Source organism: Pocillopora damicornis, chromosome 7 (assembly GCF_964200805.1).
Source record: "Pocillopora damicornis chromosome 7, jaPocDami1.2, whole genome shotgun sequence".
Classification (NCBI taxonomy): Eukaryota; Metazoa; Cnidaria; class Anthozoa; order Scleractinia; family Pocilloporidae; genus Pocillopora; species Pocillopora damicornis.
Genome location: NC_142676.1, coordinates 9271391 through 9292828, shown reverse-complemented (window position 1 = coordinate 9292828; position 21438 = coordinate 9271391). Strand labels below are relative to the sequence as shown.

The window sequence follows — 21438 nt, the reverse complement described above, 5'->3', positions numbered from 1 at the left end:
CAAATGAAGTCCGCTGATAAATACATTTACATAGGCGTCTCCATCAGCTGGTTTATACTTTGTCGCTGCGCTCGCATAAACATGGTTTCTAGTTTCCTCACGAGGAAATAATGATCGCTTTTTTTCTGTAGTAGGGCTTCATTTTTTTGCATTATATATTAAGACATTATCCATTCATTCCGAGGCTGAATGCGTCTCGGTAGGCAATATTTCGAAGAACGAGTACGCGCGCGAGAAATCGCGTGGAATACGATGTCCTTGATCGATGCAAGTGACATCTAAATCTCGCTGTTTAGTGTGATTGTTTCCCTCCGTCTTGATGATGGCGGATGAATCGTTCACTGATGGCAGAGCATCGGAAGAACCATACACAAGGGTACGAACCTTGGGACGTGGGGCATTCGGCGAGGCAGTTTTGTATCGCAAAACAGAGGTAGGAAAATGGGAAGTCAGTCTGCGTTTTGCCACCACAAGCTAGTCTGCATCGATCTAGGCAAAGTGTGCAAACTCTATCCATTTTGCAAATTTTATCTCTCTCCAGCGGTCTTTACAGCAGAAAAGTGTTGAAATATTTTTTAAGATGCTGGATATCAAATATTTTTCTGTTCGTGGCAAATTTATTTGATTCTTAGAGAGACCACCTGCCGAAATGATTGAAAAAGATGGAAATCGCTTTTGTTGACTTTGAACGAATTGCAATTGTATTTGATTATAGGAGAAGTTACTTCTTCATGATAAAGTCTGCATCTTAATTGATTAAAATGGCTTTGGCAAACTAATGTTTTTGACATAAAAAAAATGATGGTAGTTTGAGCGCATACTTGTATCAAGTTGCCACATGTTGAAAGCTCTGAATAAATTTGTGTTTTTAATCAAGCTTAAGTTATTAAAGTGGCTAAAATTCCGCATTGGTAGCTAAATTTTCCGCTTTTATAACATAATTTCTCTATTTATGTGTACATTTTTTCAATACTCAGAGGGATATAATTTACCAAACCTATCTATCAAGAGGCTAAAATGCTTACTAAACGTTTAAAAAGAGAAAAATTTACAGCTTAATTTGCAGTTTATTTTTTCCAAGACCAGAGACGATTTCAAGATCATTCAATAAATAAGTTTCACACAATTTTGGTAGCTTATTTAGCAGTGTACAATATTTTACTCTGAGTCAAAGAGATCAAGTTGTCTCATTGTCCCCACGTTAGTAAGGGTGTAATTTTCAGCATTTTGTTAAGTTCAAATGTGGAAGTGTACTCAAGTGACCTTTGAAAATATAAGCTTGCCTTAATCTGGCACTTTATTTAAATCTGATTAAAAGAAATAAATTTAATCTTCAGAGCATCATGCAGCGAGCTATAGAAATAGTTATTCAGGAATCAGTAGAAGTGTAAGCAAGTGGTTATAATAGTGATAATCAGCTTATGATAATGCAGTGTTGGTGAGTTTCAGATATAATGTTACTCATCAAAGAAATGTGAGAGGTTTATTTTTTGAAAGCTGCACTTGAAATGTTTGGTTTTATCATAAGCTGTTTAGGATAACTAATCCTGTCTGGATTTAGATTACTGTCATTTGATATCCAGGGAAATAATAAGACAAGACAAGTTAATACTCAAAGGATTGCACTGCATGCTTATAATGAGTGGATCTGCAGAGGTCACTACTTGAGAAATACTTCAAATTCTTTGACTTGTTATTCTTACTTGTTGGGCAGAGCGTGTCTCATTTATCAACACATCAAGTTGTGGAGATTTTTAAAACCAGCTCCTCTTTGCTCCTGAATAAGCTGACAATCATGTAGGATCTTGTATTGTTTATTCAAGTTTAAAATGACATTTTTTCACCTTTGGAATCAAAGGTTTATATTACAACACGTGACACACACAAAAAAAAGATGGATGCCTATTAACTTTGATAAGGGAGCAATTGTTGAAATATTGTAATTGGATGACACGCAATTAGCACTAAATAGTGGGCACTTGATTTGTACTGAAGTGTTTGATAACAGTATTTTGAGATAAGGTAACAAATCCAATCCAAACAACATGTTGGCAGATGCATTGGTCAATACATCAGCCTACAGTCGATGGACTGCCTATGGACTGGCAGCCAACTGTTGGCCCACTGGCCAGCAGATCCTAAAAGTTTCTGTTTTGCTACTGTGTTACAGCGAATCAGTTGTGTTTTTAAAGTTAGGTCTTCTTCCAATGTACTAAGCCTTCTTTGGGGTTTAACAGGCCTACATGGTTAACTGTCAATAGGCTGGTAGAGTCAAGGGTCCTTACAATGTGACACTGGCAGAACCGATAAGTTTCTGTTTTTCCTGTTGTGTTACAGCCAATCAGTTGTCTTTTTAAAGTTATGTCTTTTTCCAATGTATCAAGCCTTCTTTGGGGCTTAACAAGTCTGCATGTCATTCTCTACTACCTCTTTCCCTGTGAGTCCCACCTGTCAGTCATAATCCTGCCATTGATTTCATCTCAATATTAGCAACTATTTTGAGAAATAATCAGTCTGCTTTTAATAGTTCAAACAGATTTTGTTTTTGATTGATAAATTTAATGTTGTTTACTACTGTTTGTGATTAGTTGTTTTGTTATGTGATTTCCTATTTAGGACAATGTGCTTGTTGTTGTAAAGGAAGTGAACTTGAGTCGAGCAACTGACAAGGAGAGAGTGGATGCAGAAAAAGAAGTGGAAATTCTCTCCTTACTAAATCACACTAATATTGTGACATATTTTAATCATTACATTGATGGTACATCACTGCTCATTGAGATGGAATATTGCAATGGTGGAACTCTGAATGACAAGATATATGGTCAAAAGGAATTATTTGCTGAGGAGGTACTCATACAATTCTCAATGTCCTATTGGCCAGTTAAATTTTGTGTGTTTTTTTAGTTGATATTGCTACCCTAACTAATGGTACAGGTACTGTACTTGTGGTAGTGATGAAATAAATCACAGATCTATTTTCAATGGTGAAAACTTTAATTTCGTTTTTCATTTCAGATTGTGATCTGGTATTTCTTTCAAATTTGTTCTGGAATGAGTCATATTCATGAATGTGGTGTTGTTCATAGGTAATTGAGTCTTTTCATTCAATACTTTTTGATGTTGAGTACTTTTCTCAAAGCTAATAGATACATTTATCACGTTCATCTTACTGAGTGAATGGAGGGGAATGAAGAGAAATACTGGGTCATTTTTTTTTCTAAGCAAACACAGTAGATATTATAATGTCCTTGCAAACTGAATAAAAGGGACAGAAGAGAAAATATTTGGCCAGATGTTATGAAAAACAGAGGGAGCATCATTACTAAGAGCCAAATACTCCTCTGCCCCACCCCACATTATTGATAGGTGACGAAAAGTGATGGTCAGTTTTATCAAATGACCATCACTTTTTGGTTTTCTTCTCTCTTCTTTCAACCTGCATCTCACTAGGCCATACACTTGAAGCTGAAGCCATCCCATTTGGCCCTAAAACTGAGATTTTTGTCTAAAGTTTTCAAGAAAGCAGACAATTCAGGGGCAGAGCAGGTCATGATAATTGTTAAGTTTTAAGGCATGATAATGAAACACTGTGTTTGTTTTTCTTGTTAGAGATATCAAGACCTTAAACATCTTCCTGACCAAATCTGGACTGGTGAAACTAGGAGACTTTGGCATAGCAACTGTATTAAAAAGCTCCAAAGAATACATGGCAGAATCTGTAAGAAAAGTGTCTCAGAGTTTATTTTTTTCTGATCTATAAGAAAGGTTGAGGTACTATATAATTATATATCAGTGTAGTCACCTTGGCCTTTACACGAATCAAGCAATCAAACTGTCAAGCAACTTTTTATTCTTACGTACATGTAAGCTTTTAAATTACTACAGACTGATAATTATTAAATAAACTAGGTACATGATTGTATTTTGTCTTAATTGATCTCAACAATTTCTCATAAATTCATCATTCAGTTCAAAGAGCAGAAATTGGGGTTGAACTGAGCAACAAAAAAGTTGCAAGAATTAAGATGCTATGTACATCAAAATATTAGATTTATCTTAAAAGTTTTTTTTTCATTTTTTTTTCATTTTTTTTTTCCATTTCAAAGCAATTCATAGTCTGTGATGGTTTTTAGGTTGTTGGAACACCATATTATATGTCACCAGAGATTGTCCAGGGACAAAAGTAAGTACTTGTTCTTGGGTTTGATTTATTTCTTATATTTAGTTCATTCCTGTTAAGGGCCATTGTTGATTGAATTTGACTTTCACTTAAAGGTACAACCAAAAGAGTGACATGTGGGCTCTGGGGTGTGTCCTATATGAGATGCTCACCTTAAAAAAAGTGTTTGATGCAACTGTAAGTAATAATTATAATAATAATAATAATAATAATAATAATAATTACAATGATAATGATTAGAAATAATAATGTAACAATAATGTTGGTAATAATAATAACAATTGAGGACAAGTTAGAGTGATCTTCACAGTAAAGAACAAAAGAACACTACTTATAAGCTGTAATGAAAATAAAGCTTGAAAAAATATTCATTATGAGTTAGACTTGAAGTGTAGAATTACTACATGTAAATTAAGATGAGGTCCTCGCAATGATGAGCATTACTTATAATTTAATGAGCAACTGTGAAAATGAAACCTTAAAAAAAATTCATGTGGATTAATAAATGAGCATGAGAACAATCTTCCCAGTAATGAAACTGTAATTCAGCAACATGCTATCCTTATATTGACAGTAATTCAATCATCACTTCATGGGTTTATTACAAACAAACAAAAAGACCAACTCCCAGATGGTTTGTTACCTTGGTTGCTGGAGCTCTGCACCAATATCACAGAGGTCATGGGTTCAAATCCCATACAACCTGAATATTAAGAGTGCCCGTTTTATTTAGGAATAATTTAATCAAACAAAATTATATACATTATTTTGCATATCAATTTGTACCTACTTTGAACAATAAGTGAAGGGATTAAAATTGAAGCTGTTTCTCAGATGATTGGGTAACAAATTGCAAAGCCTACACCAAGTCTTATACCTACTGCTAAAATAATGATGATCTAGAAAATTAAAGGGGTTCTTTGTGTTTCCTTGTAAAAACACTAACAATGTTCTTCTCTCTTAGAATCCTCTTAGATTAGTATCTGAAATAGTGAAAGGGAAATATGACGATATTGATCCACAGTATACTCAAGACATGAACAGCCTGGTAAAAGTCCTGTTGTCGCAGGTCAGGAGGAAAGAAATTTCATGCACATTGGTTTTTAGTCTAGAGGCCTTCAGCTAAACTCTACATCTTTGAAATCTGACCACATTGTATTTCTGAAACAATTACATGTACTTTAATTTGACACTAGAATCCTGAAGACCGGCCATCAATCAATGGAGTTCTTGCTATGCCTTTGTTGAGCAATTTGGGAAGGTATGTGTGACTCACCCATTCCTTTCAAAGATCTCCAAATCAGTTTGTGTAAGAAATGGAACGTAGGTACATGTAATGACTGGTAATCATTAATTACATAGTTATGTTAAATGGGTTCCTAAAAGTTATGCAAAAAAGTTATGGAAATATTAACAGAAGGATAGCCAGAGCCATTATTAACACTGAAGAAATATGACCCAAGAGTGACAGCAATAATTTTTTTCAATCAATGTTTATTCAAGTAGCTTTTTTTTTATTTTTGCTTGCCAAGAAGGTTTTGAGGTGCACTGAAATCAAAGCAGAACAGAATATTGGATCATTTAAAAGTCAGTTACAGGAAAAGCAATCTTATAATTCTCTTTTTTTTTGCCTTTTCATCTTCCTCTTCTTCCTGTGCTCAAAGAGAGATGGAAAAAAAAGTTTGGGAACTAAATTCTTCAACCAGGCGGGCCAGGTACAGTATGTGTATTCTTATATTTTTAATTTTCCTCTACACCAGCAATATTTTAACTCCAGTGGAAGACCATTTCACAAAGTCGTTACATTAAAATAATATTTAACTCTGCTAGTTACAGCCGACACTCAACTTGCGATGTAGTTCTCAAGACTCGTCGATCTCATGCACAAGTCCTCGAAACTGAAAGGGTATTTTGTTCTACCTCTACTTTTTCAGGCTAGTCAGTGGATCAACTGAAGTTGTTCCTGTGATTACAGCCAAAACGAGCGAGGTAAGAAACTTGATGAAGCGATTAGCCCCTTATGTAGTGTATTTGCATCAGAATCTCACTTTCATGCAACGTGCCTGATCACTTCAACAATGAGTAATGCATTTCTCGTCCTTGTGAATAAACTTTAAACGTTATCAGATCCGTCGCATGTCCATTATTGCAGAGGATATATGCGTTATTGACCAAGCGTGAGGTAACGATGGTTTGATATTGGCCGAGTTCCTTTTTGTTCTTTTTGTGTTTTTATGGACTGAGACGAGTTCACGTCAATTCTCTGTTTTTGTTTTCAATTTTTGCGCGGGATCTAAGCGGGCAATTCCGAGCGGGCAAGTTGGGCTCATGTTTCCCGCTCAGGTAGCCAATCAGAGCACAGGATTCGCTTCATATCGTCCAAAGGCGCTGCCAGTTGTAAAATAAATTATGATATTGCAAGGATATACTTTTAGATAATATGTTATTGGTTAGGGTAAGGATGAGCATCAAACAATATATGTATTTCTCTTATTTTTGGTTGCAGGTATTCTACTGGGGTGGTGGTAAACAAACTCCTCACAAAGTTGACATGTTCCAGGGAGGTCATTCTGCCCTGCAGGTGAATTTACCTTCTGTTCATTTTCTTTTACTCATGTCAGGTTATGCCCTGGTAGGCCAAGATCATTGTCAGTACAAACGTTAGAATAAATTTCCATGGAGTTTAGCAGTGGTACATTCAACGAGGCCACCTGTTCCAACTGAAACATTTTTGGTGTTTCGTTCTTTGTGGATAGAAGGAGAGACCTGCATATGGGACATTAATTTGGCCCACTTGTGTTTCCAGGATGAAGAATAGAAGGTTTGTTCTAGGACACAGGGATTCCGCAATGCAGTGAAGAATTGAAGCGAAAAACTAGCAATATACGTCTCAAGGTCAAATAGGGCGAAAAAATTGCGCCTTCGTACAAGAATCATTATAAAGAAATATTTTGCTTTTAAAACAAAGTGCATGCACACTTAAGAATTTAAATGACATCAAAACTGATACGAGAGCAGCTATATCGCCTCACTGTCTAATTTTCTTTTCTCCTCTTCGTTTTCTCACTGAATATACATCGAAAATACGTTCAAACACCTTTTAGGGCACCCATTTCCAGAATAAACCCTGGGAATAAGGAAGCGCCACAATATCGAGAGGCGAACGTTCTCACTCCTGTGATCGCGATTGTCTGCTATTTCATTCTTTTCCCAGACGCTTCACTCTCAGCACCTAGGTCTCCCCAGTCTCCCACTCATCTACTACCCTTGGCACGACATGACATGCTGACATGGTGTCAAAGATGTTACTGTTAACCATTTGGATAATGTTAAACGATCAAAAAATTTATGACGTGTTCAGCTCTCCCGGCCAGAGCTGCAGGGTACTAATTTTGAGTGATTTTCACAGCTGTTATCCAGTTTGACTTTTCTGTTAAGTCTGCAATCAGAGATATTTTCATTCAATTTCAGCTTGCTGTTGGTCAGTCTCATTTTGCTGTTGTCACTGTTGAAAATGAATTATTTACATGGGCTGTAAGTATGAAATTTTCTTCAAATTCAAAATACCTTTTTTTTTTTAATTAGTAACCTCTTCTAACCGTCGCCTGTTTGTTACCCAGATCAGTGATTTTTTTGTGTCAATATTGGAATGGGACACACGTGTTAGCATCTTTATCGAAAGTACTTTTTGCCCCCAAACAAACTGAAGTTCCTTTGGTTTCATCAGCTGAATTGATGATGAAAACTGGCCGCCGTAAGGAGTTTCTAAAGCTGATGTTACGAGCGTTAGCCCTTTGTTAGAACGAATGACGAATTGTCAGTGCTCAAAACGCCAGCTTTAGAGAATTTTTCCGATGGCCAATTTATAAATACTGTTGTTAAAACCAAATTGTCTACAATTTCTTTGGAAACCTACACCCTCTGAAACTGAAGAACTAAGTCGCTCAAGGTGTTATTTTGGAAGGTTCGTCGAGAAACCAGAATCGCCTTGTAAGTAGTCGGTCAAAGCCGATCAGAACACGAAAATATCACTTTTAGCCAATGGAATATGAAAGCATAAACCAGGAAACTACCCGAAACATGAGTGTCCATTGGATGTAGACTTGCATCTGATTTGTTGAGGGTGGTTGGAGTTTTCTTGACCAATCACAGAGCCTTGTAAAGCAATACCAACGTAATCCTGGATTAATTTCACCTTGATAATATCTCTCTGTTTAAGAATGCTCATGGCGGTAAGCAGATGGTGGGGCAATTAGGGCATGGAGATACCGCCTCTTATCGCATTCCCAAACCAGTTGAAGCTTTACACGGAATTTCTATCAAACAAGTGGGCTGTGGAGATGAATTCACTGCATGCGTAACAGGTACAGTTGTATGTCTTGTAGCAGCACTCTTGTGTAAGTTCATCAAAGGTCGCCATAGATCCATTACGACGTGTTTCCACGAGAGTTTTCCGATAACAAATTTTATTGTTTGGCCAGGAACAGGTGAGATGAAGCGGATCCAGTTTTCTGATTAGCTAACCCAGCGGGAACATGGGGTAAATTGGTACTCTGTCTCAATCTCCTTCATCCCTAAACATCTTGGCCCTCCTCTACTTTCTTCTCACGTCAGCGGTGTCTCTCTGCCCCAGCAACTCTATCAACCTCAGGGCAATCCTCTTTGGCTCTTAACGTTAAATCGTTTTAATGTAATTCTTGACCTAAAATCGAATTCTCATAAACCAATATGTAGGAGGTGTATGAAAGCTGTTGGGGAGAATTCTGATACAGATATCCATTTATTTTTCACCAGAGGAAGGTGCATTGTACACATTTGGGTCTGACTACTGGGGCTGCATTGGTTGTAATAACGAGTTGGACGAAGAAGTCGTAACGCCTTACAAAGTGGAATTCTTTGTTGATAATCCTGTGCTACAAATAGCGTGTGGCGAGTGTCATGTTGTAGCTGTTACGGGTTAGTTTGCATCGCATTCTAGTTGTTAATACTGGCCCTGAAACTGATATGACCTCATTTTGCCAATCACAACATGTTGATAGGGCGCGGCGATCCAATCAGAGCTCATGGTGAAATTTTGTAAGCCGTGTCCTGCACGGGTAAAATACATGAACCGAATCCGCCATTTGTGTTGGTTTGTATCCAGTTTGGTTTCAACCACTTCTTGACAGAAAACCCGATGAATTTAAACCAAACCCATGCAAGGGCAAATGAAGCGAATAAAAGTACGCTTAATTTGCCCCACTTAAGTATACTTGTTGATCGTGTTAAACGTCGTTTTAACCTTTTCCTTGTTGCAGTTTCGAAAGAAGTTTATTCGTGGGGGTGCGGCGAATACGGTAAGTTTACCTATCTCTGAAATTGAACTTAAGCAAAAAAGGACAACGTTTTGCATTCTTGAGTTTCCGCTAGGAAACAATGCTATACAGCCTCACGTACTCGTTGTTGATATAAGTGGGAGCATAGCTTTGCAGTCGTCTACTCCGTTTTTTAACCCGTAAGTTGCGCGCATGCGCAAGAGCGAGTTATAGATATGATGTGAAGAATGGCACTCGCTCGCTCGCTCGCTCGATTGGTCGATTCCTGTAAACTTTTTTTCGATTTTAGGCTTTTGAGTGCATTTGATAGTTTTTGGCGAGCAATAAACAAACGAAATGGCGACCTTTGTTGCTAAGAATAGTGGTGGGGTGAAAAAGAAGCCAATGATAATCTTAAAAGAGTTTTTTTTTTTTTCGTTTTAGTTTCAACAAGGATTCACACTTAAATAACAGAACAACCTTCGCTTTTCATAAAATTGTAATTTACATTCCTTGAACTTGAAAACAATTCGAAGATTCATTGAAAATATCACTTCCTGCGAAGCGCTCAGAGTTTACAGATGTTCAAAAGCTTTTTCTGTTATGGCGTGAGATTGAGGACAAAATCGATCATTACGTTTCGTATCGTGTGTTTTTCCTGTGTGAAGTAACAGAAGATGCCGGCGACTGACGAAATTACAAGTTATCACGAAAATCAAATAACACCTAAACAAACAATTTTAGCTACCGATTTTCAGTGAATTTTTAAAGAACAATTTTATTTTAAGTTTCAAGACAATTTGAAGATTCAAAATAAATACTACGTACTAGAATGCGAAAGTTATACACCACAAAATTGATAAATAGGCCTGAAATGAAATTCTATCTTGTTCTTGATTATACGTTGCCTAGCACGTGACTAAAATCTACCCAGGCGGAGATCCAAACTGACGGTGGCAGTTTTGGCTTAGTTATATCACTCAAAACTCGTTTCCGTTTGTCTCATTTGATAAAGAGGGAATCGTTAATGTTTTCACTAAGACAGTATTGCCTTGGTTTTCTAATATTTATAATGATAGACAGTGAATTTCACTTTTTACCCACATTTACTTCCAACCTTTTCTTTTGAACCAGAAACAAAAATGATAGACGTTTAAAACACATGACATCGTCCACCCTTGTCAAATGTGATAGCATGATCATTTCAGTTGTAATTCCTTCTTATCCCAACGTTACTTTGTTTCTTTGCTACGAACACTGAACTACTGCTCGTACTCTAGATATGACAATCAACCACACAATTCCCTAAACCAGCTAACATTAAACATAATCCAAAAAATCATGTGTCAATTCACGAGTTTGCTCACAGAGCACTTTGATTTTTGTAATCTTTGCATGCAGTCAGGTCGTAGCAGTTTTCTAATTCAGCTGTTTTTTTTCCTTTCAAGGTCGTTTGGGTCTTGGAAATGAAGACGATTGTGCTGCCCCACAAAAGGTAAACTGCACTGATTTGTTAAAATTTATTTATTTTGTTATGACGATGAATAGGCTTCCATAGAACTCTATGCTCGCAAATTACGGGAAGAATTGAAATCCCTTACTCGTCACAATTCAAATTAATCGTACTCTTAATGTATTTTGTGCCAGGTGGCTGTACCACTGCAGTGTAAGGTTACGTCAGTGTGCTGCGGCTCAGATTTTACGTTCTTGCTGACCTCAACTGGACGACTGTTGGGTTTTGGTAACAATGAAGATAATCAATTAGGACTTGATACACCACAGTCACTCAGGAAAAGACAGACAAAGGTGCATGCGTTTTACTGCTAAATGTGACTCTTTTGCACAAAGAACTCTAGTTCGCTTGCCTCTGTGGAAAATTCAAATTATCTACGGGATTAATTTTGCAAAAGAGGGAATAACATAAGTATGAAAATTCTCTGACTTTCTTCTACCATTCTCAGTGCAAGTCTTGAAGCAGAAAATTTAGCATCTTATTAAGATATTTATAAACAAGTGATTCTGATTTTATGGAGTACAAGTTTTGCGATTAGCTATTGAAGTTGTTCTGTTTTGAATTGCCCTTTTTTTTCTGTTGAATTGTGCGGTGATCAAACATTCAAAAGCCGTTTGTTGTACCTCTACGTCATCTAATCGGTGACGTGCTTGTTTCATTTTCAGTCAACCACAGGTCACTTACCATACGTCACTCTTCCTAAACCTGTTATGCCTCTTAACAAGTGAGTACCTTCTTAAAAATACTAGTTTGCTCTTTCTCCTTCATTTTTTCGTATTTCAAAGGCGCAATGCTGAGGGAGGTGATCTGCAATGGATTAGTATCCCAGCTAAGGGAAATAGATTTAATCTTAGTTGTCGTTGGGAAAAGCTATGACTGTGTGGGCCCATTTGCTTCTGTACAAGACTTAACGATAAGAAGTTGCCAGGCAACCGTTGAATTTAGTGGTATTAAGATTACGTTGACTGACACCGCCTTTAATGATGTTTTTTTCTTTGTTTGTTTGTTTTTTTGTTTATTTTTATTATTACTTTTTCAGGTACAGCATAACCACTGTTTCAGCCGGGAGATCACATTCAGCTGTTATAGACGGTAAGCTTGTCGGCCACGGAAGGCGAAGTTTAGTAAAAATGTGTCGCGGCCGATAGCTCAAAGTGTCTATGTCTAAATTTTGGTTGTTTTCTCGTTAGAAGAATGATCTGAAATGACCTGCAAGCACTCTTGGTAGAGTTTCGAGTTCTACATTTATATTGCTTCGTATGCTGCCTTTTATTGGTTGTAACTTAAGCGCGTAAATTGTAGACGGAGAAACAGCTAATCAGTGGCGCTAGAACATTTCTGTGAAGTTGCTTCATCAGGGTTCAGCCTCCTTAGGAGTTTCGAGAGAGAAAGCGAGCAGGCTGAAGTTTATTAACTTTTGAAGAGTAGCTTCTGATTGCTTTTTACTTTTGCACGTAAATTTAAACGGCGAGACAACCAATCAAATGGGCCAGACAAATTTCCGTATTATTGTCCTTAGGGTTGATTCTATATTTTCTCGCAAGTTGCGAGATTGAACTCGAGTACAACGAAGTCACTTTAATTTCAAGGTTAGCTTTCCGTTAACCTTTTTTCTTTTTGACTTGTTCACAGCCTACGGCCGGCTGATAACAGTGGGGTCCAATAGGTTCGGGCAGTTGGGGGTGGGGGATTTCAAACCCCGGGCGGGGCCCTCTATCATCGGTGGAGAAATGGTCGGTAAAAAGATTGTACATGCTGCATGTGGAGATGACTTCACCGTTGTTGCTACCGCAGGTAAGCGATTTACACAGGCTCATATTGTCTGAGTCTATGGATATTTACTCGTACTGTTCTGTTTAAAGCACAGTCCAATGATGTGTCTGGAGACACCGATGGTGTCTGCAATAGCGAAAGTCCGTAACAACGGAGAGCACGAACATACCGTTAGGGGAAAGTTCAACCAGGGCGATGGTCCAGGAAAAAAAATTGAAGTTTTTTAGATGTTTGGCGGACACAGTGATCTAGACCACCTCAGATATAGCGTGGAAATCTGTAACATCGTCGCACTTCAATTTTGATTAGTGGCTGAAAGAGCGCAAATCAAATCAAGCAATTCTGCTTTGATATCCAAAGATGAAGACTAGCGTCCGAAACAATAGCATCATGCTTTTAGGACCGAGGAAGGTGTCCAGATGTCAGAAATAAAAGAGTTTTTTCGTCAAATATGTATAATCTCGTCTGGAGATTTGGCAGGAGTTGTCCGTCAGATGAGAACTGACTGTATGGCTAGTTTTTTTTTAACATGCTCCCCTTTTTTCTCAGATAATCAGATCTACTCGTGGGGTAGGGGCGACAATGGTCGACTTGGTGTATTGACTGACAGCCTCGCACGGGCAAAGGGTGGAATCCCGTGCACAGCTGTCCCCAGGCCTATTTTTGGTGCCTTACACGTGATGTCTTGCGTGGCGTGTAGACACTGGAATTCTCTTATCGTGGCTGGTAAATATGAAACAATTCATGACATACTTTTGAAAACAGTTTTATTATAATAGGAATGGCCAGTTTTTACTTGCTCCATTTATTCCCCCCTTCAAAGAAATCTTTGTGCAGACTTCGGCCCAGTAATAGAGTCATATTTTGGTGTTGATGTGCGGTCTCCCAGCGGATATTTTAGGTGAAGTGTGAAGAAGTTTACGAGGACTGGGGAGAGACGTTTAGCATGGGTTCCTCACGCAACGCATTCTCAAACAGAGCAAAGATGAAGAGAATCGTTTGTGAAAAATGAGACTAACTTACGTGTAGCGAAAGAAGTGAATGGTATACAGGGTTATGGTATGTGTTTTTGTTTAAGTGAATTTCTGAACATGGAAATTACCTCTCTCATCTGTGAACTGAATTACAAATGTGAAAGAGTGGACCACATTTTCGTGCAAATTTTTGACTTCTTCATTCTTATTTCCACAGAACGTGTCCTCAGCTCGCGGACTGTCAAACGTGGAGGGTCCCAAGGACGATCTCTGGAGTCACAGTCATGTGAGTGCACTTGCTATTTCTCAGGGGGGGGTGGGAGACGGAGAGCAATAAATCCTTATGACATGCGTATCAAACATGTCACAACCTGTTTTTTGATTGGCTTGTAGTTTGAAAACCAACAAAAACTGCAAAATTGAGAAATGAAATCCATTTAAGTATAGATTATTTTTCGTTATTTTTTCTCGATCGGAGGTCTTTTAGGATAGACTCAAAGATTAATGAACACACCTAAGAAAAGATAAGCCATCACTTCCTGAGGCGACAAATTTTTATGTACCTTCGACAGCGGGTGATAACGGCGGAGATTCGGTCTTTTCAGAGCAGATGAGATTGGACATCGATCATGACAGTGGCCCCGCCCTTCCGAATGTCCACTTTAGCGAAACTAAGGACTCCGGTGTGGGCCGCTCGCCTCGGGACCCTGGGCCCGGCTCCGGCCTCAGGAGTCTGGGAGAGAGCAGTGTACCACCAGCGTGGCTCCAGGATGTAAGTTTTCATTTATTGTTACCCTCTTAAGAAACGCCTGTAGTCTTTCTGCCACGAGTGATTTCATTTCGAAGTAAAATTTGTGCTATGTGAACAACGGATAAGTAAAGCAAACACATTAACACTGGCACAAAAGCAAACACAAGGAGTGAGAAGCCTAAACCAAAAGTTAAAATTTCCACTCTCAAGATGTAAAGCTTCATCCTCTGCACTGTCTGCCAAACATCTCGTATCATTGTGACTCTTAGATTGTGGTGTTACATTGAACAATGTGTCCTACAGATAATTCTTTTGTTCGTGACACTTTTTTTACTGGAAAATGGATCGATATTGTAATGAGATGTGCCATTTTGGTCATCTCTGGAAAAAAAAAGATTAATAATGAAGAACAATGCTGCGGATTATGAAGATCTATAACATTTTTGGGCCCAGTTTTTTTAAGCTATCGTTAAGAGATGAAAGTATTTTCAATACCTCTTCTGCGACGTGTCTTTTTAATCTTCTCTTGCTTGAAATCCTCTGCTAGATCACGTTACACAGTTTCACATACCCGGCTCGGAATTTTTGGAACTTTTAAAACTCAACTCACTTCCTAATTAGTTGTTTGGAACTTTCTTCCTGTTTCCCTTGTAGTGCTTTGCTAAGACTTTACGGGCTCAGTAACCGCGCCATTTTGATGTAGATAACTCTGACCCTTCCCTCCCTCCTTAGGAGCTTGATCAGGCGGAGTACATTTCCATTGGTTCAAGCAGCTCGCACAACTCCAGCAGGAGCCCGTCCCAGGCTAACGCATCCAGTAATGAACGTAGTTTGTCCAATTCTGAGAGCAGTGTCCCAGGCTGGCTGAAAAATGTATGGATGTTAAATGTGCACCACCATTTGTTAGAAATTCCAATTCAGTTGTACTGATACATTAGTATTTTTTTCGGAGTAGTTGTTAAATCATCGGTGGGTTGAGTCTTTGTTGTTTCAAATGAGTAAGGTATTAGTTTTCCCTCATTTCGCTCTGTTGTTGCTCAAGAAAACGCACACCCCTTTCTCAACCATTCAAATTTAGATCTGAACAAACCCCTCCATTGTTGCTCATTTTTCCTTCACTGTAGGTTCTCAATGGCCCCATGTGATTTTTTCCTGTGCTCTGATTGGCCATAGGCACCACCTTGTTTTATATTTTACGACGCTTAAATGATAAGCGTTCAGTGAGGCGATAAAGAGTTATTGGTCCAATTAATCACTTATTTTACTTTTACAGGAACTTCGTGAAGCTGAGTATATTCCCAGACATGGCCCGTCACCAACTCCCCCTCCAAACCAATAGTAAGTAATGAAGCCACCGTCAACTAAGTTATCAAGTTGTGAAGTCAGATCCCCTAATCGAATTATTTCAAAGCTCCCATTGTAATGAATGGAAGCTAAATGATTGAACACCAAGAAAAACAAGGTATTAAAGAGGGAACTGGATTGAAAAATATCTCTGGAGAGATCGTCACACAGTGTGAATAAACAATTCTTGCGTTCTTCGATCCTGAGTATTTAGCTACCTTCCAATCGTTCATTGATAGTGGAACTTGAAGCGCGCGCAGCGAAGTCCTGTACTTATCACAAATAGTAGTAACTCATCGAGCCTGGAACATTTTCGGTTGCATTCCTATAGACAATATTCAAATGTCGGAAAACTTTCAAGTGGAGCAAACTTATGACTTATAGTTGATGGTCAATAAAGCAACTACAATTGAAACAATTTCGATACGTTGATATGGTTGGAACCCATCACTTTTTTCATTAGTTATCTTCATTTGACAGGAATCCTAGCTTCCTTTAACTTTGTAATATTACTTTTATAGTGAAATCTCGATGACGTCTGTAGCGGTCCAGTGTGATCTTCAGCCAGGTTCGTTTGCTATTTCATGGCCGATGGGAAAATGAGTGGTCGAGTGACACGCAAAGCCGAATTCCATGGCCATCTGGGCGGTGTTCATTTCATATGAATTGGGGCGTATTTTTTTAATCAATTATGTCTGTTCCAGCCATCTTTCACTCGAATCAATGTTTTCATCTTTTTCTTTTAACTTAGGTGATGTTCAAGAAATGGCAGCCCGGCTTTTACAGCTAGAGCAAGAGAATGCAAAGGTAATAGTTCGTTCTTGTTGATGTGCCTGGAGTGAAATTCTCACACCCAAGATAAAATATTTGTCTTAAACGTACAGAAGCGACTAACATGTAATATCAAGGTGTTATAAGTAGACAAAGTCATCAATTAGAGAGTGTAATATTGATGAGCCACCAAATTCTCTCAAATTAACCCCTAGGAAATGCTTGGCAGCAATTAGGGAGAATCCGCTCTCAAATCCTGGGATTAATTGTATGTTTCGCGTTTTTATGGTTACTTGCGTATTTTAGGACTGAAATATATCTCTCGGCTAGTGAAATGGTAATCAATGCTGGATTTCAAAATTCACAATTTATAACATCCTCACCTTTGAACCTGTGATCAGGTCACGTTTTCTCGCCAAATAATGAACCGCGTAAATACGGCAAAGTCCACTTTAGGCAGGGTAGATATATAGAGAATAATGCATGGGCGCGCGTAGATATGGAATTTCTCTTTTATATCATACACACAAGTAAAAATTATAGTAATTTCACACGTGTATTGTTACGTCTTTTCTCAGGGCTGGAAATCCTGGTAAAACAAGGCATTTATATGTTGAAAAATATTTTTTCTTTCTCAAGAGCAAAATATACGACGCAAACTAACTTCAGCTAACTTTTCTGCCTTTACCTCTGTAGCTTAGAGAAACTTTAGCTCAGCAAAGTACCAAAATGAGAACTCTAAAGCGAGAGGTACGTTTTACACGATATAATTAATTAGCCAACGCACACAAATCACATGTAAAGGATGTTAGTTATTTTAAAAATAGCTTTAACGCATTTCCCTAGAAAGTAATCAGTAGTATCTTTTGGTTTATACGTATTAAAAAATCAGAAAAACTGACCTGTTATCCATGAAAACACAGGAGGAGAGAAACAGGTTGATTAGATAGGAAACTCTTGTTTTTGAAGTGTTCGTTGTTTGTTTCTACACCTCAGAATGCCACTTACATCGCAAACCAGAAGAGGTTTTGGGAATTAATCGATTCGTGGCACAAAGATTGTCAACGAGCCTCTGCGCTGACTTCCGATAATAAAGCGGTAATTCCGATTTTTCTTTTTTTAGCGTAATGTTTCTTGTGTTTTCTTGAAGAACAGGCAGTTTAAATCGTTGCGATTGTGCTAGCATCAATTTAAATGTGTTTTATTTCAACTGTGTCAGTCTCTCAGTCAATGGGGACGAATGAATGAGTGGGCGGGAAAGAGTCGGTGGGATTTTTAAGAGGACCGACAGGGGATAGGGCTAATCGTTCCTTCCCTCTCCCGCTTGCCCCGCTTTTGCGGTCTTCCTTTAAAGGTGGTTTCCTAAACAGGCAAAACTGAATGATGTTCATAATGTATGTACACATTTCACTTTAGGAGAAACATAGCAGTGGTCCAGCTCACGACTTTACCGACTCCTCCGATGAAACTTGGGATGTGTAATATACCGGTGGATATCGCGCGTATTTCCCTCGGACTCCGAAAAAGGGGTTTGTGACTTCAGTAGCTGGTTGAATCTCAGACTTTCGTTAGAAACAGAGAATTCATCAACAGAGCACGGTATACCAAACCATGACAACATAGGTAGTGATATTTTCAATATGGTCATTTTGTGTCTGGCACGACGTGGAGGCAAATTTACTCTCTCAGTCAGATTAGTCGAGAACCTCATTCTTAGTGGCTGTGTATTGGTAGGGAATGTTATCCTATGGCTCTCTGTCACGCCAGGTTAGAAGGTCAAGTCATCTTAGTGTAACTGTATGCTTAATTTGTTGTGCCGTTGCACGTCTTGGCCAAATTTCCATAGTTCTTGCATTAACCTGTTACGCTTTCGTATTGGTAGCGAGATGTGAGTTAATCAGTTATACAATTTCGTAACCTAGCCACATCTTCACGAGAAGTGAAATTAGTGTGTCACGCAAGGCGGCCTTGTTTTTTTAGCTGAGCTAAAAAACTGGCTTTAATTAACGATCAAAAACTATGAGGAATGTGAGACTGCGTGACTGATCGATCATAAGTAGCGATGTAATTGACATTTTTATAGAAAATTTGGTTAACTATAGGTGATGTAGCTTGCGAGCAGGCTCTCATTACCAGCGCTGCAGCGCGATTTTTTCCGCCCGCGAGAAGATTGGAGACGAGTCGGGTAGAGGCCTGTCAGGGGTCTGGCACGGCTCATTAGCAGTGCTAGACTACTTGTAGAACTCTCACTGGCTTGTGTTCCTCTAGGCTTCACACTTAGTTGCGGGCGAAGTGAAATTAGTGTGATACGCTCCCACAGAAGGGCGGGTGATGAGAGCCTGCTCTGAGGCTATCAGGCTATCAGTGGTGTAGTCATGAATTCAAAACAAGATTTCGATAACTAGGAACCCGCTATTTGAATTTATTTAATAGGTAACGGGGATCTGTCTTGGAAATTGAAACAAAGGCAACAGCGTTTTATTTATCGTTGTTTATATTTAAGAAAAAACTCCAGGTTGTAAAATTTCTTATCAGTAATGTTATATTTTTTTAAGAATCGAAAAGGTTTATCAAGGGAGGAGAGCTGTTTATTTTATTGCAGAACGCGGAAGTACGTTTTATTTGTTCGAGAATGAACGAACACTAAACATATGAAAATACCTTAAACAAATGCACGGGTGAAAGTAATAAGCACTTTATTTATCATGAGATGGCAGTAGAGCACGTATTTATAGTAGACTAGATATTGTAATATTTATTCATAATTAGTCAATCAGTTAATGGGTTATAACATGTAGATTTATTTATTGGACAGAATAAGTAAGAATAAATTGAATTAAATCGTCTGCTGTCTGTTGAAGGCGAAACTGAGATATTCATTGAAATAGCTTTTAGTTTCTTTGTATGTACAGTCTAAAGTACTCAGCTGTCGACTGTAGAGGCAGTGCAAACGAAAAAACAACAGTAATGATACTTTGTTTATTGGCAAACTGTTTCGCTCCTTGCTCGTAAAATCCAGTCCTTGATAACCATTGATTTGGGCCAAATGTTTCCAAATTTGTCGAGAGCACTCCGTGTTCACAACTTCAACCTATAAACTATCTTTATTCCCTTATTTGTTTACTCGGATTACTGAAGAATTTGACCACCTTGGAAAACAATTATTGTTTGGTGGCTAGAGGAATCGCTCCCACGCAATCTAAATTGCAGGTAGTGCATGACTACCAATTTGTCACTTAGTAGCTCTGTGATCAGGTTGGTGCTACCAACAGATATCTTAACTTTGTACTGAAGTGCTAAGGGCCTTTCCAACTCCTCAATTTTTACATGCAAGGTTAATTTTATCGTAGAGCATCTGTCTACACCCACTTGTAATAACGTTGTGATGGTGAAAGCAAAAAGGGAAGACGCCAAATAGGAATTAATTAGCATATGAAGCTACCTTCTGGCAATTTGACGGCAGCCGCCCAAGTTCCACAGACTTTCCACCGAAGAATTATTTCAAACTTCTAGACAGTATTAGATGCTTTTCAGAAATTTCAAAAATTTCCAAAGATTAAAGAAATATATTTATATATATTAATACGTTATATGCCTACGCTATATTCTCACTTTTTTAAATTTAGTTTCAATTTTCCTTTTCGTTTTTGCACTTTTCGATGACAGCGTTACAGCACTGTAATTAGGTGTGTATCACTGAACTAGTTTCCGACGTTGTGAGGTAGCGTCGTTATGATGGCAATGATTTGAGTCAAAAACCCGTTCCTTGATATCCCAATTTATTGCATGGGCTCCGCTCACTAAATTGTGCTGTCAGGCTTTTTTCTTAATTTTGTTTCGTTTGAGCGTATGTTTGCAGTTCCATAAAAATATGAAACATCCCCATCCAACCAATAGATTGCTGCGTATTACAAAGACTATTACACCAATAAGAATTCAGCTGCAAGCAAGACATAGATATTAGGTCGTCAGAAGATAAAAAACCAATACTTAAATTAAATGGCGACGCTTCAGTCCATAACCTGTTTTGTTCCCCTATCCTTCCGGCGCACTTTTCCTCATTCCCATCGGCCCCCATGCGTCCCTTTTTTTTGCTCGGAGCGAAAGGATCTATGGGACTGTTCATCAGTGGCACGGGACGAAGTTACATGGAATTGGTTTCAGTGATTGTTATCCGCACACAATGATTTTAAAAGCCTCAAGAACCCCCTTTTCAAGTACCATTAAGTATGGAAGATTTTCAGCTAAGTTCGTGCCGCTGTTGGTTGAATAAACTTTCAGCCGGATGCGTTCGATTTCCTGTCTTGCCATATCATTTCTCACTGAATGGCTTTCGAAATTAATCACGCACTCTGTAGATGGCCGGAGTAATCTTGCGAAAAAAATAGCGAAAAAAAATCTTTTTTTTCTTTTTCCACTGTCATTTTCGACAAGTTACCTCACGCTTTTGAGGTCACAGAATTCTTCGTACAAGCATTCGACTCGTGAATTAACTGTATGCGTTCTCATTGTCAGGAATTCAACAGCAGTTCGCTTGTAAATTAAAACGTTTTGGTTATTGCCTTTGGTTAAATTCTTTTTTTTTTTTTGTGATTCAGTGCATCTTGAATAAAGCTCATGATAGGAAAGAAGAAGTATTTCGTGTTCTTAAGAAGAAGATTTGCGTGTTAAAAGCAATCCTACAGTATTAATCCCAAGAACAAAAGGAAAACTTAAAAATTTAATTCTATGAAAGCAATCTAGATGACCTTGCTAAAATATGTATTATTTCGTCGGAAGAGCTTTTTTGAAAGAGTTTACATAGAGACGAATTAGACTTTTGACATTTATGGTAAAGG

At 38.2% G+C, this 21438-nt stretch overlaps 1 protein-coding gene across 2 annotated transcripts; it reads left to right on the top strand.

Annotated features, from left to right (window-relative positions):
• The first annotated feature begins 23 nt into the window (after positions 1 to 23).
• LOC113682643 (serine/threonine-protein kinase Nek9) lies at positions 24 to 19471 on the top strand. Of its 2 annotated transcripts, XM_089212889.1 has the most exons (30): positions 24 to 433; positions 2617 to 2847; positions 3016 to 3086; positions 3610 to 3718; positions 4134 to 4183; positions 4276 to 4357; positions 5145 to 5249; positions 5377 to 5441; positions 5845 to 5895; positions 6115 to 6169; positions 6687 to 6761; positions 7652 to 7714; positions 8400 to 8544; positions 8975 to 9136; positions 9478 to 9516; positions 10923 to 10969; positions 11122 to 11280; positions 11653 to 11711; positions 12027 to 12079; positions 12620 to 12781; positions 13310 to 13486; positions 13952 to 14020; positions 14307 to 14506; positions 15218 to 15358; positions 15759 to 15823; positions 16351 to 16397; positions 16581 to 16636; positions 17297 to 17350; positions 17597 to 17698; positions 18017 to 19471. In XM_089212889.1, exons 1-30 carry the CDS (start codon positions 320 to 322, stop codon positions 18080 to 18082), a joined length of 2874 nt encoding a protein of 957 aa, XP_089069015.1. In that variant the 5' UTR covers positions 24 to 319; the 3' UTR covers positions 18083 to 19471. The 2 variants fall into 2 exon arrangements, with proteins under 2 accessions (XP_089069015.1, XP_089069016.1); XM_089212890.1 differs by lacking the exon at positions 17597 to 17698.
• The last annotated feature ends 1967 nt before the right edge of the window (positions 19472 to 21438 follow it).

Bases quoted from the DNA above. Each gene is read 5' to 3' on its own strand.
- LOC113682643 (XM_089212889.1), top strand. From the start codon at position 320: ATGATGGCGGATGAATCGTTCACTGATGGCAGAGCATCGGAAGAACCA. The intron at 2,848-3,015 runs GTACTCATACAA...TTTTCATTTCAG, and splicing joins AGGAATTATTTGCTGAGGAG to ATTGTGATCTGGTATTTCTT. The intron at 7,715-8,399 runs GTAAGTATGAAA...TCTCTGTTTAAG, and splicing joins ATGAATTATTTACATGGGCT to AATGCTCATGGCGGTAAGCA.